At 46.7% G+C, this 17,847-nt stretch overlaps 1 protein-coding gene across 2 annotated transcripts in view; it reads left to right on the forward strand.

Moving 5' to 3' along the window:
- The window catches only part of COL22A1 (collagen type XXII alpha 1 chain), a 164,965-nt gene that overhangs the window by 33,811 nt on the left and 113,307 nt on the right, over window positions 1-17,847 (forward strand). For both annotated transcript variants that reach the window (XM_032952970.2, XM_032952969.2), the window contains 8 exons: window positions 1,793-1,873; window positions 3,499-3,633; window positions 5,469-5,513; window positions 6,468-6,530; window positions 8,313-8,351; window positions 10,625-10,678; window positions 11,826-11,879; window positions 16,761-16,814. In XM_032952970.2, the coding sequence (XP_032808861.2) occupies window positions 1,793-1,873; window positions 3,499-3,633; window positions 5,469-5,513; window positions 6,468-6,530; window positions 8,313-8,351; window positions 10,625-10,678; window positions 11,826-11,879; window positions 16,761-16,814 (525 nt within the window). The remainder of the gene's footprint in view (window positions 1-1,792; window positions 1,874-3,498; window positions 3,634-5,468; window positions 5,514-6,467; window positions 6,531-8,312; window positions 8,352-10,624; window positions 10,679-11,825; window positions 11,880-16,760; window positions 16,815-17,847) is intronic.

Consider the following 17,847-nt stretch of genomic DNA (forward strand, 5'->3'; position numbering starts at 1 on the left):
TGTCTGCTTATCTGTTTACGCTGTGGCTTTTGGGAGACACGGCACGGCAAAAAGTCTATCTGATGGGGCGGGGGGGGGCGGTTTATGCCGCAGGTAATTCCGATAAGCGTAATTCAAAAAAATCAGAATCAGAATCTTTATTTAGACTGGAGGAGGAATTCGATGAGCTAAGAAGCTGCTTTTTTCACGGACGTCCAGTATGGGCACGTCAGCAAGTTACAACAGCACAAGATCGGCGTGAGTGTGCAGCAGCCCGCCGATAAGAAAAAATACAAAGAATGATAGGATCGCAAAACAGAGAAAAGGGTAAGCAAGTCACTAGATTTATGAATGAAATTAAAAAAGGAGTTTTTGGACGCATATCGAAATAATTTTTGCCCATGATCCAGCCTTTTGTAGCCAACTGGCACAAAACGCGATCACCTCCACGCGTTTTTGCTGAAGCCCCAAAACCCAAGGAATTTGGGGTGGGAGCCATAGTTGGACAGAATGACCTGGTAATTGGAACTACTGTGTGTGGGTCCTTTCTCAGAACTTGAGCAGCATCATAAAGAGAAACCCCACAGATACCTTTGACCCAGGTTTCCTTTCCAGCTCTCTGGCAGTTACCAAAACAGTCAGCTCAAAAGCTCGGAATGTGCTAAATTTGAGTTCATTAGAGCCTGCTTTTAGCTGATGGTGCAGTACGTGATGACCCTTTTGACTGGGTGTTTGACTTTTAAGCAGTTCATCTGTAACAGCATAGCGTCCTTGTAAGCCACACGGCTGGCTGAAATTCTTTATTGCCTTTTTTTTGTTGCCCCAAATGGCATTCCATTGGAGTCCTACTTGTGCTTTGGTCTGTACACTCACCTTCAGACAAATATTGCTCTTTGACCTCGGAGAATCGTGTTTCTGCCTTCTCCCGATGCTGGTAGTGTTTGTGCTTGGGTGCGTAATGCTTGCGTCGCTGTACTCTGAAAGAGAGATAACAGAGGTGGGTTTGTATGGCAGTGTAAAAAAATATATTTAGAAACATCAATGACTTCCATCTGTCTGTCCATATACAAAATATAGGATTAGTTCATCAGTCTTATGGAGTGATGTTATCCAGCAGCGTTTGATTTAAAACAGGAAGGCTCTGGAGTGGATTCGACCTTGTACGTTGAATTTGAGGAAGCCTAGTCATTCCTTCGTTTATTTATCGTCTATATGACTCCTAAACAGTGCATAATACATGATGATAGCTGTATGCATCATAACTTGCGTGAAGTGCTGAGCTCCAGAAAATATTTACCCACCCAACTCCCCAGACATCTGCGGCTGCGAGAATGGGGTCTGCGATGGGGTGTGAAGCTTCGGGGGGAATGGGCACCCCAGGCAAAAAAATATATTCCCTGAGAAAATAATTAATGCGTGCTTGTTTCGTACCTTATTGTATTATGACTACAATTTTGACTTGAAGCTTTCGTGACTGCAGAAACCCATACTCTTTGGTTCTTTCGGTAAAGTCACGTGACTTTACCGAAAGAGCCAAAGAGTCTGACTACCTTATTGTATTACGAGGATAATACAGTTAGGAGCGCACAAGTCATTGTAACTAAGCACATAATTAATTGATAATGAGAATACCGTAATCATTTTAATGCTGTGGCAGTTCTCATAAACTCCCCGCCCCCCCCCCCCCCCCGTTACCCACACACACACACACACTGTTATTCCTCTCACTGCGCCGTCTGTCTAAACGTGCGATCACTTCTGTATGCCCGTCTGCCGCCACCACCCCCCCCACCCCTTCCTCCACCACCTGCAGTTTGACCTGCAGAAGATGGTGATTTACTGTGACCCCAAGTTCGTGGAGGCTGAGACGTGCTGTGAGCTGCCGGGAAGCCAGGTCGGGGGACCCCTGGACACCTTCGCCCGTTCCGCTGCGATTAATCGCGCTCGCCCTCTGATCTTCCCGCAGCTTTCACCAAAGCTCTGGGGTGCACAATGTCCATTGTCGTGGATTATATTTTTTTTTTCCCCCCCCCGGAGTCACTCACCGTTCACACGCATTCCATCACGCCCCGCCCCCGCCTCGCCGCACTGCATGGGATAATGGCAGGGCATAGTCGGTGTCATTATCAATAGAGGAACTCTCTCGTGAATGATATAAGGCGCGGGTTATACCTTCACCGTGAATTAAGTTACTCGTGGCGACGACGATTTATGATTATGATAGTGAAAATGGTTGCTTTGACATCACTGTTTGTGGTGGTTGTGGTGGTGGTGGTTATCCGTGGTGGAACTGGTTATTCAACATCGATCCCTGAATTAAATAATCTATTAAAAGTCATTATACTTTTCATAATGCACGCATCGAATTGTGCATTTTAAGAATGGATTACTTGAGCTTTGTAACCTCGTGTAATCGGCTCGTGGTAACGCTGCAGCTTTCATGCGGCAGTGGATTTATCGATGCTCATGATTTTGATGATAGCCAGGGCTGTCCATAGAGGGATGCGGGACCCGGGGCAAATCCCACCGTGGGTGCCCCCCTCCCCACCTCAACGCCTTCAAACTTAACCGGAAGTACCACATCTGACACTGTGACGTCGAAGCGTTACGCCCCCCCCCCCCCCAAAGCTCGGGGGGCCCCTCGCCATCTACCCTAGGGACAGCTCTGATGATCAACTATGGGAAGAGACTCTACGCCAGTGGTTATTAATCTTTACTGCATCCTCGCGTCCCTTTAGTTCTCGATCGTAACACAATAACAAGTGTAATGTTGATAAATACATAGGGGGTTTGATGAAACAAAGTAGTTGTACCTAGGTGCCCGTTCTTAATTTGTGTTTTTGATGATTTACCTTCGGACAAAAAAATCTGTCCGTTTCTCGCACCCCCAGAAAGGGCATCTCGCACCCCCAGGGGGTGACTGCATCCCACGTAAGAACCACCGCTCTACACGAACAACCGAAGACAATAACTAAAAAAATGTGTTCTTGATTCAGATTGAGACCCCAAATGATTACGGTAGAATTTTGGGTGGTGTAGGAGGAGCGGTGAATCAAGTGGTGATACTTAGGCACAAGCAAAGTAAGCAACAAGCTTAGAACTCCAAGTGGCTCAAGGGGTCCCTGATTCGTGGAAAAAAATAGGGGTGCAACAAATAGCAGCTCGAATCGAGACGCTAATCAACGTAAAAGGCAAATAACGCACAAGATTATCTTTCTTTGCTCACAGCCCTCTTCGCTCATCTCATTTCGCCTCGTTATTTTGTCCACGTGCATCATCATCTCGCTAAATTCTCTAGCCTCTTGTCTCAACATAAAAAGAGAGGAAGAGGGACCCAAAAATAATCTCCACATGAGGTACCCCCCTCCCCGACCCTCAATTGGGCGAGCACCGGCATCACCGCCGCCACCACCACCACCACCACTGGCACCACCACCACCACCACCACCGGCACCACCACCAACGACGACGTCGTTGGTGGTGAGTGCTAACACGTCGTCCCACCGTCCCCGCGTGCAGTGCGGCCCCGAAGTCGAGTTCCTGCCGACTCAAACGCCGCAAGTCCACAGAACCGTCGCGCCGACGCCCGCCGAGGGCGTGGACGTCATCACGGCCGTCAACTGCTCCTGCCCACCGGGCCCTCCCGGCACCAAGGCGAGATGCCCCCTCCCCCCTCCGCCCCCCCCCCCAACCCCCCTCTAGCTATGAGCACTCCTAACAATCCCACCCATGGCCCTGCAGAAGAAAAAGGCAAAAACAACAAAAAACATTTACCGTGGCGTTTCCAAAAGAAAGGCTCCTCCCCGCCGCTGAAATTCCATGCTGTGGGGCTGTAATCAAAGGCTGCTCTCCGCGAGCCGCGACGAGAGCTTTCACCTTCGCACGCCGGATGGCTGTGCGCGCATTGCGGTGGCAAGGCCCACGCTGCCTGACTGACACCACCACACAGCTTGGCTAACGGCCAGAGCAAACGTGCAAACGCGCGTTCACGCAGTCGCCGTGCCCGCTAAGTGGATGTTGTCACATCGTGTCATGCCGTTGATATATATATGTCCGTGTGCATTTGGAACACACGTGTGTGCAAGGTGAGGAGTGAGCGCATCTACCGGGGAGATGGAGCCATGAAATAATTTTGTGTATGTGGACAGACGGGATCATTAGATATGGCTACGGCTTGGGAAAGCCGGAATCCTGCAGTGGATTGATCATGGCTGATGATGATATATATACACACGTTCAGTACATCCGTTGGGGGAGTGGAGGTGCAGTGGTTCGCAGCACCACATTATGAGCCCGGCATATTGAGTCTCATTGCCAAGCCACTGCCAGCATCGGTGGCGAGTGATATATGAACCTGGCCAATGTTCTTGTTCATTCCGGTTCGTGTTCTTCACCATGTTATTTAATCCATACCAACCACTGTTTTTATTCAGTATATAATAACAATAAACTATATCGCTTCACCAGCTCCGCGCTGACCATCGTGGTGACGAACACCCAAACAACCCCCATGATCCACGTGGTGTAGAGAGGCCTTCATCTAGGAGTCAATTGACACAGGGCTCTACATTTTTAGTAGTACATGATTACTACTGTGTTGAATAATATTTACAGTACATCCACACACAGGTAAATACATGGTCGTGACATAAATAACACGTGAGCATTTACTAAATATATTTATTTCCCAGCTTTCCAGTTCACTTATTCGAATAAGTGCCACTCGTTCAAATAGCATTTGTTTGTTTTTTAAATCAATAGGCTGGATAGAAGTTCGCATACGTCTTTAAAAAAAACATACGCTTCTTGAATTAAGTTTCAGAGAATCAAGTGGATCGTTACCTCGCAGGATCGAGTGAGGTGGCGGTCGCTTCGGAGAGGCATTCACACAGCAATGGATTGATCGTGGCCAATGCTAAGGATGACAGAATAAGCATCAAGGTCAAAATAAACTAAAATGTGATGGATCCCAGGCAATCGCAGATGGCGACGATTGCCACGTGAGGACGCCGCTGTAGACGCAGAGAATAAACTCACAGCGGTACGCTATTCCGCTTTTAACAGCAAAGTGTGTACATACCCTTCATTGTTAAATAAAAAAACAACGGCAAGTTTACTGCACTCGTTTGAGTAGCATACAGAGCAAGTTTTGACTGGGATGAGTTTAATTATTTTTGCCTGCTTCCGAAGAGAAACTCGTTGGATTTTTTTTTAAAGTTGATTTTGTGTTTTTAAGAACGACCGTGACTTTTTTTGTTATTTGTCGACTGAATTGTTACCCGAAGCACTAAAAGTCAGCCCGAGGTACAAAACGCGGACAGTTCACGAGTGTCAGCTGTCGAGTTGAGTCTGCGTGCGCGTGCGAGTGTCGCCACGGAACCCGATAATGGCCTGACCTATTGTCATTACCAGCAGGAAAGGGGCATTAATGATCCTTGTCTCGCAATGATACCTAACACCTGCTTGGAATTTCATTTCACTTCACTCAGGGTGAGCGAGGCGATGGCGGTCTCCAAGGGCCCGTAGGACCAAAAGTAAGTCAGGGCGTGTGTTGTTTTTACTTCTCATATTTGTAAAACTTGGCAGCAAAAAAAAACCCCCACATCCGTAGCTTAGCTACTGTACCTACAGCAGCAGCATCAGCAGCAAGTCAATTCTGTAAGCGATGAGAAAACCCCATTCGACTGCAGAAGAACAGTGCGAGCCGGAATGCCATGAGTTTCAAACAATACGCAGAAAGTGTAAAGACCTCACAGCCATTGTGCGTATGAACAAACTATCCGGATTCTCTGAAGAAGTGCATTGTGGCCCCCCTCGTCTTAGGTTGCCGTCAACATGAACGTAGCTACAGCCTCTGCGCATAATGCACAGAGGCTGTGCTCAATTGGTAATGCACAGGGGGGCTGTGTGATTTTTACACATTGTTGCGTGTTGTTGGAAACTTAGCAGCAGCAGCAGCAGCAGAGCAGTCCAGCGGCTACCGGCTACTCTGCCGCTTAATTGTTTGCAGATGGAATGTTCATGTTGTGCCCGTGCTGTGTTGAAGGCTAGATCCGTTTTTGTTATTTTAACAGCCCTGTTTTCCTTGAACGTGCTAAAAATACGCACTCCTCACCCGTCACTCTATCAGATTCTGTATGTGCGGGAGAATTCAATTCATCTGCTGTCCTAGCTGCGTTCGAAACTACACTTGCAGCATCTTAGCTACAGCAGCAACAAAAAAAAACGGGGGCATATCGTGGGAAGAAGGAATGTCGCGCAATCCTGGTAGAGGGGTGAACTTCGTGTAAATGCATTGTCCCGAGCGGTGTGTTATTTGTGCAGCTGCACGTTTCCCTCATTGCCCGGGACATCTAAACTCAAAGGGGGGACGTCCCGGGAAAAAAAAAAACAGGACGAGTCCAAACTCATCGGTGAGCTCGACCAGAGCGACTGCTGGATCAATGTGACACTCTTGTCTCCTTGCGCCGTCTTTTTTTTTCACACAGGGGGGCACTGGAGCACCTGGCCCTGCTGGGCTACTTGGCATCAAGGGAGAGAAAGGGGAAGCGGTAAGGGTGCTGCTCCACATCTCATGAGTTGAAGAGAAGGGCACAAACTGTGTGGGGGGGGGGTAGTGGCATTTCATTGGGTCGCGCGTACAGTTGCCGCACAAAATAACCTTCTACGATATGACATCAAATTTGACATTTCAGTTTCCCATAGCTCGATAATCTTACTTTAATTGTTTAGTGTATTTGTTGTTGCGCTTTCCTGTCGTCATTGTACGAATGAATATTACAAGCAGTCCGCCTGATGTACTTGTTTACGTGAAGACGGTTGCTTATGTTGCGATCGAAACGCCGTGATTTTTATTATTTTATTATTTTTCTACTATCCACGTGACTTTACTGAAAGACCCAAAGAGTGTGAATATTACGTTAACGTTCTATCGCTGTTCGCTTAACCTTCGCCTCCTGTAACCATTCGTATCATTACAATCTGTCACCGAAATACTACCCTAACAATAAGAGAATCAAATACTTCTGTGCACTCAGAAAATAATGATATATAATCGCCATGCCGTCAAGATCTCCGAGAAGCATTTTGCAAAGCAGTCATTATTGAATAATACCCGGTTTATTTAAATCTTTGAGTCTTGTTATTTCGCGAAAAAAACATTTTTTTTAAAGAAAAATAACACGAGCAAAGATAATTGCCACCTGACGGTATCCAGCTCAACGGACAACACAAATATCTTGGAGCTTACATTACACGATACGTCAGAGCATCGATAACTCGCGACAACCCCTGCCGTGCCTAACTGAATAAGCAACACGTTAAATAACCTTCCCCTGCACAGGCCTCATGTCCCCTGTGCTGATTCCTGAAGGCTGCTGCAGCACACACGTTTTTTTGACAATGGATCGATACGAACATTTAACTTTTTGTAAAAAAAAAAAATGTCAAACGTTACGGTAACAATAATTGATAATAACGGGAGAGGGGGTGGGGCAGTGGTTAGCGCACTGCGCTATGAACACGGCCGCCTTTGTTCGAACCCCGGCCGCGGCTAAATATCAGCGGCGAGCGATGTCTGAACCGTTGCTGGCTCTCCCCCTCCTTTACAACCTGAGCTGATCAGCGTGGCGACGCACAATCAGCCTACCCCCCATTACCGACACGGCGAGGGGAAGATTTCATCCAGCAGTGGTCTGATGAAAGGCTGTAAATTGTTTACTATTATTATTATGAAAATAAAGATCGCAGCAGCCAAATGTTAAACTTTTTGCAAGCTCAACCAAATAAATCGATGTTAAAGTTAATGTGATAAATAAGAATATCTTCCATGCTTGTAATGTCCCAGCCCTTATATGTTTCTAACCATAAAAATGTATTGTGGGGAAAAAAATGTGTCTTTAAAATGTGCTAGTTGGAAGAGTCATAGGCATCTATATAGTCAGTGGTTTCACAGTGCCAGTAAACACTTGTAATTGTAAATGCACTTGTTAAGAATATATCATTGCCAATAAAAATGTGTGTTTATATCGCTTCTATGTGTGCACATATATTGGTTTGCATGGGCCATCTACAATATCAAACTATCTGCCACTGTTGCCCATTACACCTTTAGTTTATTCAGGTGCAGCCATTTTTATAAACACTTTTTTTTTTAGTGCTGGCCTCAGTTTTATGGTCTTCATTTAAAATATTTCATGCAAACGTTAAAACGTAGAAGGTTTCAGTGGCTCCAGCGATTATTTATTTGCACTCATGCAATTTTTTTATGACAGTTCCTCGCATAGAGCAACCGCTTTACTAATATTTTCTCGTGTGTTTTTTTTCCCTTAAAGGGCAGAGTCATAAGCGCGAAAGGTGACGTCGGACAAAAGGTAGGAAGGTTTGTTTGCAAGAGTGAAAGAGCGAAATCATTTCGACTCGTCGCGCGGTATTCGCGCTCTCGAATGTACCTGTGTACGTTGAACCTCTTTCGCACCGTGCATAGCCAACCGTGCTAATTGGAGGTGCGGGGGAAAGACGACAAACTAAACACAAAATCCGTTTTACGGAGAAAGAATGACTCAGGGGCCAGGAGGAACCACCGACAAGTGAGCAAGGCAGCCACGCAGGTTAGCCGGCACCCAAAATTACTCCCCAAGCTCTGCCGTCCGTTGTATATTACGAACAAAGACTGTCACCGCATGGCCTGCTTTCAGATGCGCTTTTGCGGCCGTCTGGAACACGCTTCCTTCCGAAATTTGGAAGCCACTGGAGCGATGCACTTTTAAATCTACATTGAAAAGTAATTTATTTTCCAACTGCTTTTTTTGTTTACTTTGTTGTCCTTCACCCGCACCTCCTATTAGCACGGCTGACTACGTACGGTGCGAAAGAAGCTCAACATATGTACATACAAACTTGTAACGGCCCTGGTTCAAAAGTGAAAAAATTAACATTTTCATCCAAACAGATTTCATTTTTTGGGGGGGGATTTTTACAGTTAAAGGTATAAACACAACTATCCATTCAGAAATATGTCAGCTTTTTAGCCCTTCAAGAAGCTAAGTAGAATTAACATCGGTCACTCACAACGGATATATAACATATAATACGTAAAATTAAACAGACCTATATTTATTCAGTCTTTATATACAGTAGGATGCCAGTAATTCACAGAGCTATGCTTGTACCCTTACTGGCATGAGAATGTTAAATCACGCAGCTGTGTGAATATTGGTGATAGCTTTCAAAATAATTTGGCATCAAAAATTAACTTTAGTATTTGACGTTTTTTTTACCATGGGAGAGAAAAAATTACACTCGTGATATTATTATGAAAATGCTTCCGGTCCTGTGAAAAATAAGGTGAATGGAAAATACTCTCAGACTTAAGAGCTAAACTCACTTTCAAGGAAACAATAGAATAACAGTTCTTCATTCTTGAAAGAATGTACGTATGCCTGGTATGCATTGTGGATGGGCTGCCTTTACAACCGAGGGATCAGAAGGCCAACATTTATTTCGGGGTCCGCTCGAGAGATGCTGATCCTTGATGGAATTACAGAGCATCTTTTTTTAAACGAGCACACGGCCGTTCTCACACCCTTCGAGTTTTACCAGTTCAGCTGTTGGTCTGATTATGCGGCGGCGGCGTCAGTCACTCACGTCTCTTCGAGCCAACCTCACCACCACCTTTGGCGTAAAGTTCATCGCTTGCCTCCCTTTGTCGCGGACGACTCACGAAGCGCCATTTTTCCGAGGAGATTGTAATGGTTAGCGCACCGGAATCGATGTCCAGATGCCTCTGGTTCGTTCTCCCGACGCGCGTAAGTTTAAACAATGGTAAAGCTCTCCTGAATCCCCACGCTTATTGCCCAGGCAGCAGTTTAAGTCGCTGCTGCGCTGTCAATCGGAAGGCCGCATTGAGTCGGGTAAAGTGGAGGTACTCCCACAGTTATCCTTATATATTCTCGAGAAGGGCCCTCAAAAGCTGTCTCTGGTGGGGACCCTTCTGCCAGCAGTGGCATGAGCAAGCAATTACAGGTTTTGCACCTTTACTATTTTTAATATATTTTACTTTGGGGGGGGCAAGTCAACAGCATTTGTCCCTTGGAAAGACTGCCCCCCCCCCACCCTGCTTTGGGAATTTGGAATTTTCAACACTGGCTCGAGGTTATTAATAGAGGATGAGGCCTAACTCATGCTCGGTTGGGCGAAAAAAATATATTTTATTTTTTTAGAAAATGTCACGCATAACACGGAGTAGGATTATCCTTTTGTCACAAGAACGATTGCGCACCCGCGTTTTTAAAAGTACTTTCAAGCATGCGGCCGAATCGATGCATGTCCTCGTGCGTGACGGTCGCGAAGCCACGCCAGAGGTCTTAAACGTGCGCATTGGAGCTCATTGATTTTGGCAAGCAAAAGTCAGAGGCAAACTAATATCCATTATAATCTCCACAAAACACAAGGAAATTGTGGAATATTTAACACGGCACAAAGGAACGCGGCAGGGGTGCGAGAATAAATAAAATTGGCTGGCTTTTTTGGGGGGGTTTTGCCTCAAGAATGTTTTTTGGTGAAGAATTCTGTGAACGGCATGCTAACGCTCTGTGTGAGCACTCTGCTTGACTTGTGCTGCTGCTGCTGCTGCTCGCTCTGCTAGGGCGACACAGGCCAGCCAGGACTTGCCGGTGCAAGGGGGGAAAGAGGCGCCAAGGTAAGCACTGTTGAAATACTGCCCCGTGTGTGGAACATTCCCATTTCGTGTGTGGCTTAAAAAAAAAATTCCAACATGATACCAGTCGCCCTATCAATGTCAGGTCATGTGACAAAGCATACATTATCCATAATAGATGGGGGGGGTTTTGCTAGAACGTGTAAATATAAATGTGTCGCATACATCTAGAACTATTGCAGAGCATTGCATGGCCCTGTTTTAGATAATGGCCTGTGGAAGGTGATATCCCAGAACTACTTTTGAGTTTTCTTTCATGTGACCTCTGATCCACTCCAAGCATGCTGTATTTACCCATGCACTCTGCTATGGCAGTAAAAAAACGTGAACGCTGTTATTGAATTTTCATCGTAGAATGTATTAAATTAAGTTACGAGAAAGATGTAATGATGGGTCTTTTGTGCGGTCATTAGTAACCAGGCTTAAACAATAATCTTATTACACTTTAGAACCTATTTATTAAGCGCGCTATTTATTAATTGGAAACCCAAGCCTTTTTTTATTCATGCTTGATTATCTGGGTCAGTCCATTGCATTATCTGACCAAATGTGTGGTGTTAAGACCCTCCACCACCTGATTTAGGCAAACAAATGAATTGTCACTTGGTGAATGTGCCAATTATTGTTGCGTTATTTCACCAATCAAGTTGAAGAGCAATTATCTCAAACAATTTTAGCAATTACGTGCAACGGTTAATTGTAAACTACGTCAGACATCGTCGGGACAATATGCAGAAGTAGAAATAACATTTTTTGTTAGTTTGAATGTTTTTAGAAGTCTAAGGAACCGCCCCCAAATCGTGTTGAATATTGTCCGTATGTCTTTTATATTCTCAAAAGCACTCCACCACAGTGGACGTTATGCATGAGAACGTGAATTAATAATCATGGGTGGCCCGAACCCTTGTATCGGAGTCCAGGATCTCAGTGGAGTGGTTCACTTACCACTGTCCTTTCATTCCATTTCAGTTCTTAGCGGGGCAAAATAGGTTCGGTGATCTCCACGATAAGACACCTTACACTAACGGGGCTCGCTGCTGCTGTCCTTGGCCACATCAAAGTTACATCTGTTGCTTTGTGTTGGGCTTCTGTTTATTTTGGGGTTTTTTGTTTGTCTTTGTTGCTGTAGGGAGCCTTGGGACCAACCGGTCTGCCTGGGAGAGATGGCAAAGCAGGCGAAAAGGTCAGTTGATGCTCTCAGATCATCAATCAACTCATAGAAAATAATACGAGCCCACTTAGACTAATCTTTTTTTTAAGTATGCTATATATCGTACTGGGCCTTTCGGCTTGGAACTCACTTCCCAGCACACTGCGTGCCGAGAAATTTTCAAACATCTTTCGTAAACTTCTGAAATCTTATCTCCTCAAACTAGCTTAGTATTTGGCTGCTATAATTTTCCACATGATAAGCCACTTGCTTCGTTGAGCTATCATCACATGTGGCCATACCGCTTCTGAACAAGAGCAATATTGCTCAGTGGGCCTTACCTGGTAAGATAAAAATAGGTTACTTTTAGCCTAGTTTTAATCCTTTAAATGAATAAAGTGATGCGCTGCTTGTCAATATTGTGAGTAGCGCAACATAAGTAACATTCGTATTCGTCTCCCATTGACTTGATAAGAAAAACTGCGTGGGCCTAGGCAGGACACATTGCTCGAAGTGATGAAGGTCAGTGGGTGAGACAAACTCCCGAGTGACAGCCAGAGGGAGGACGCACGCCCAAGACGACGAACCACCGGCGGGGATGGGGCGGATGAGATTAGCTTCCGTGCGGGAGCTCGATCGATTGTGGCAACGCAGGAACAAACGCCACGTGCAACTGCATGGGGAGGCCTTCATCCAACAGGGAGGAGACCATTGCTGATAATGACGATATGTATGTTGCATGTTGTTGAACTTCTCTCGCACCGTACGCCGACAATCGTGCTATCGGAGGTGCGGAAATATCGTACAATATATATGGGAATTTGTATGATGTAAGAGAGTACAGGACGTAATTTCAGTCATGTTTTAAAATCTTCTCTGGTAACGTATCCTATTTAGTTTTTTTTTTTCAGTTGTGTCCAACGGTATATGGTTGAGACTATTCATTCTTGGGCATATTCTGGTTTCGATGCGAAAACGATGGTCCTTTCATAGATTTTAATCTTATCGTTGCGGAATAAAACTAAATTCAGAGCATGCAAAATTTACGTCAAACGGCAGAATAATCCCGTCCCCGGTAAATTTGCAGAACAAAAACAAAGCGAGTTGTACCACTGCTAAAACAACAACAGCAACAACAAGTGGCAGTTAATTTGTCAAGGACCCTGGGTGCAAGTGACTCGGGGAACAGTGGAGTGTCTAACCGGCACCACCCGCCAACCAAAGAGATGCACAAAAGCTGCCCCAAGCGAACAGTTTAGGGACCCCCAAGTAGTTAATATATTGATGTTTTTAAAGCAGATGAGCACCAAAAATCAGCTTGAACCCAGGTCGTTAAAAAAAAACTAAAATAGCCCATCATTCTGATGACGCTGTTAAAAAATATATATTTTCTTCATAATCAGTCTGGTACACAACCGCGGTATGATTAAGTTACCTCACTTATCCCGCGTGTAACGTTTCTAGTGACGTTGGTCAAGAAAAATAACAACGGAGTGGCAGCCGAGGAATGGAATGCGTCTGAGTTGTACGTCCGCCGTGGAGATGGAGCGATAGAATCGGGTTCTACGCAGGTGGCGAGATGTTTACGACCTCGCCTGGTATACATGAGGTCGTGGTTTAAATCCTGAGTATAGTTTTGCATGTTCTTTCCGTGGTTGTGTGGACTTTACATACACGCCTGCATATTTGGAGTTTGCATATTCTCCCCATGGTTGCACGTCCTTCCCCCGCACCGCCGATTAGCAAATTTGGCTACGTATGATGCGAAGGAAGTTCAACACGAAGATTGTGCTTCGCATAAGCCTATATAAAGTCAAATACAGTAAGAGGAAGTTTTATTCCATCGCAGGATCGTGAGAGGTGGCGGTGGCTTGGGCAGGCCTTCATCCAGCAGTCGATAGGCCATGACCATTGCTGCTGCTGATGACGCACCCAAAAATAATGTCTACTCGGCGACCCCCAACCAAACGAGCTGACAGCCACAACTAGCCTTTGCGTACTGTATGCCGGCAATTTTGCGTCAGAAAGAATGGAAAGAACTATCGCGGCTGGAAGCAATTATCAGAGCGATGTTTTAAGCTTAGCCCGTCGCGCAGCGGGCTCCTATGCAGATTGAACGGTCGCCGTGGCTTGGGATGCTTGGCTGCGGAAGCATCATCGCCGATGGGAACGGAGGGAGGGCCGTGCGTGTGTACGCGCGTACGCACGTTGAACTTCGTTCGCACCGTACGTAGCCAACCTTGCCAATCGGAGAGCTCCCGCAGCCACGGGAACGGTCGTCCGGCAAAGCTACGGCGGCACGGTGCTCGCTTCGAATTGTCCTTGGCCAGCCACCGAATACAACGCCCAATGCGCACGCGTGTTCGCGTGGGCGAGAACAGCACGCGGCACGAGCTTCTGACTTGTACCGTAAAGCCGATGAAGGATGGCTGCGTTGGCCCTTTGATCGCCGGCTCGTCTGTGGCAGCGGATATGAATAGGTGGTGGAGGTGGCCGGCGGTGGTGGTGGGAAGGCAGTGATGTGGTTTTTTTTTCACTTACGAAAAATGCACACACGTGTTTCCCGTGCGCCGCACAAAATTCTCAGGACATCTGTAAGCACGTTGGCGGCAACAGTACGAATACAATCGTTTAATAACGTTCGGCCCTTTGTCAGTTCGGTGCTTAATAAGGGCCTCCCTGCGCCGTATTGGTTATGGGTGTTGTTTGACCATGCCGCTGGTCAGTGCGGGTTGGTCAACGCGGGATGCCATTGCGGGTTCGCTCATCGTCGCCGCTGATGTCATCCACGGGTGGGAATTGACCTCAGGTCACTCGGGTTGAGTGAACCACTGCACCACCGTTCCCACGTAAATGGTTGTACGTGTTAAGAAATATAGGCTCATATGACTAAAACTGAATATGCCATTTACTTTATATATATAAATGAAGTCATTCTCAAGACTGTAAATTCCATTCTCAAACCATTTATCATAGTAATACGTGTGCATATTTGCATGTAGACGTGTCTGTTTTGTGGGTGCTGCATTGATTTCCGCAGCGTGTGACATCAGCTCTATACCCAGCCATCGCTAACATCAGTGGCGAGTGGTGTCAGGACCTCTTCTGGGCCCCACTAGGTTGACATAGCCTTAAATGAGTACCCGGAGCGTAAACATCAGCACATTTGCCTGGGTGTGGTGGTGGCAACACCAGCCCGTCTTCAATCACGTCAGTATATATGATTGTATGTTGAACTTCTTTCGCACCATACGTAGCCAAACTTGCTAATCGAAGGTGCGGGGGAAGGACAACAAACTAAACACAAAAAAGTAATTAAGAAGAAATTAGTTTTCGATCTAGATGATTTCAAAGTGCATTGTTCCAATGGCTTCATAATATCGGAAGGAAGAGCGTTCCAGACGGCCGCAGATGCGCATCAGAAAGCGTACGATCCAGTAAACATCTTTGCTCGATGGTCAGCCAAAAGCGACTGCGAGGATGACTGGATTTCGCATGATGGTTTATGCTCCTCGACGAGATCAGCATTGCATCGTGGTTCAGTTGCGGCAAGCACTTTGTGTGTACTGAGTTGCGACCTTAACAATGTATTCGTTCGGCAACCAATGCAGCTCGGCGAGCACTGGACGGACGCTGCCAGCCATAGTAGGTGCTTAATCACTCCGCTTATGGGGGCCGCAGTCACCTGCGGGTGCCGTGGGTAGCCCGGACGCCTCCAAAAATATTAGGTGTGGCCAAGAGATAGCTGCCCACAACATTTTGGACAGAAATCGTGGCATTTTTGTCGTCCTCATTTATGCACACTCATCAACATTCGCTGATTGTGCTGTGACAACGGAACCTTTAAACGGCACAGTCGCGCATAAAAACAGCATTAGGCTCAGCACCGAGTCGGCGGGCCAGCAGTTGCGTAGATTTGAATCTGTCGCGAGGTTCAAATCTACGGAGCCGAACGTCGCGGACGCCCACCTGCCGTCGAACCAAACGGGGGAAGCATTCCGCTCGTGGGACATCGCCGGCCTCCGACGTGTGACTTCACTGCTGGCCCTCGCCACCCCACGGTCCATGAGACCCCCCCCCCCCAACTTTGAACTCGTGTCCGCGCGAACCTTTGACTTAAAAGCGTGCGTTATGCTTTTGCGTTTGCACGTCGGAATTTAACGGCGGTACGAGGCTGGGGTCGGGGGCGGTGCGGTGAAAATCTCACCGTGGCTTCGCACAAGTACCGAAGTGATTCACCGTCACAGCTTCATGCAGCGACGAGACAGCCATTTGCTCATTTCTTTATAGCTGCTTTTTGTGTTTAGTTTGTTGTCCTTCCCCCACACCTCCAAATTAGCATAGTTGGCTACGTATGGTGCAGAAGAAGTTCAACATACATACGAAAAGACAAAGATCCCCTGTATGGGCCTTAACAGTTGAGGCAAGTGTTGTTAGCAAGCACCTATGAAGGCCGGCATGGCACAGGGGGGAGTGGGTGACCAGCACTCCCTAACTGATTACACTACCGCTTCACACAACGTAGGTACACATACACACACACACATTGCAGCGTCGTGCGATGGGATTGTGACATAGGCCCGCACAGTTCCTATCGACGGCACCTGGCCCCGGTTAGCACGAGGTTCGCATTAACTCCGCACCCTCGCACGACAGTAATCAGGGCCGCTCCCGATCTCCATGCGGCCGTTTTTAAAATTGTCCAACGCCTTAGAACAAAAACTGCGTAATGCAACGAAGCAGCCAGCAGATGCGCCGCAGTTTTGATCGGCGAGATTCATGGACGCAAAGGTCTTGTCGAGTTGCGAGCTGAATGACCACCGTCGGTCTTCTGCGCGGGCTGCTTTTGTACGTCGGAGCGGCGTGGCTCGTCGTGCGAATTCAAAGAGACGTTCTTCTTCTGCTTCCTTTTAGGGGGAGCTCGGACAAAAAGGAGAAACGGGAAGTCCTGGTGCTGCTGGCCTCAGGGTACGTATTTTGGCCTCTGCTTCCGATCGATGTTCGAGCACCGTCATCTCTTCGGGTCACAGGTTTTTGCCATGTCATCAGCAGGTGAAACATTTGCCACCTGCAAACTCCACAGAGGCGGACACTTTCGGATTAGCCGACACCACGCGATGTTTTGGAACCAAATGTGGCTGGGGTCGTCTTCTTCACAGTTCACAGCTGCGGGCTTGGGTACAGATTTTGCTTGAAACAAAGAAAAAAAAACATGTTGGCTCACGTTCACGATCGCAACACGGATCGAGCTTTATTCTGATCGTACATCAAACAAATGTACGTCCAGCAGCCGTGAGCCGTACCCATAGCGAAAAGACTGGCAATCGAGAAGAGTATTTACGAACCAATTTCCAAATCTCAACAAAGCGTACGGGTAAAATCTCATTGAGGTACTTCCACAATTAGTGTAGAATCAGTGTCCAATTGGTGTACTCTTGACATGTGTTCGTTTGGGCCGGTGTGACTGCACCAGACGACGCAGCTCTCCAAGGCTGATGTACAATTGGCACGCACGCTGTATACAATTGGCATGCTGGCATTCGGCTGACAATCCCATGCCAGGGTATCATTAGCATATACCAATATCGAGATGCTAACTCCCTCGCCTGGAATGCAGCAGCTTCGTGCCATCGATCCCCGAACCTCATGATGCCTGTTGTATATTTGGCGTGGTGGTCACGTGGATTTTTCTCCGGGGGATTCCCCCAGTTATTCCCTCCACATTTTATAAACAACACGCACTCAGGTTATTTCGCTGCGACTATAAATTCCCACGTATGATCATCTAAGCCATTTCGATGAGCTCTCGAGTGTGGCCAGATCACCTGTGAAGAAGAGCCCTCGGTAAAATAAAATTGTTAATAAAAAAAGGGCTTTTCGCTTTCTGGCATAACCATAGGTGTAAAGATGTTAAAAGACCAAATAGACACATACTTGTGGTGAAACATGCAAACAAATATGCTTTGATAATGAATGCGTTGTCTTCGAAACGGATTGGCCG

The sequence above is a fragment of the Petromyzon marinus genome, chromosome 12 (assembly GCF_048934315.1).
Source record: "Petromyzon marinus isolate PM22_M1 ecotype Great Lakes invasive population chromosome 12, UKy_Petmar_22M1.pri1.0, whole genome shotgun sequence".
NCBI lineage: Eukaryota > Metazoa > Chordata > Hyperoartia > Petromyzontiformes > Petromyzontidae > Petromyzon > Petromyzon marinus.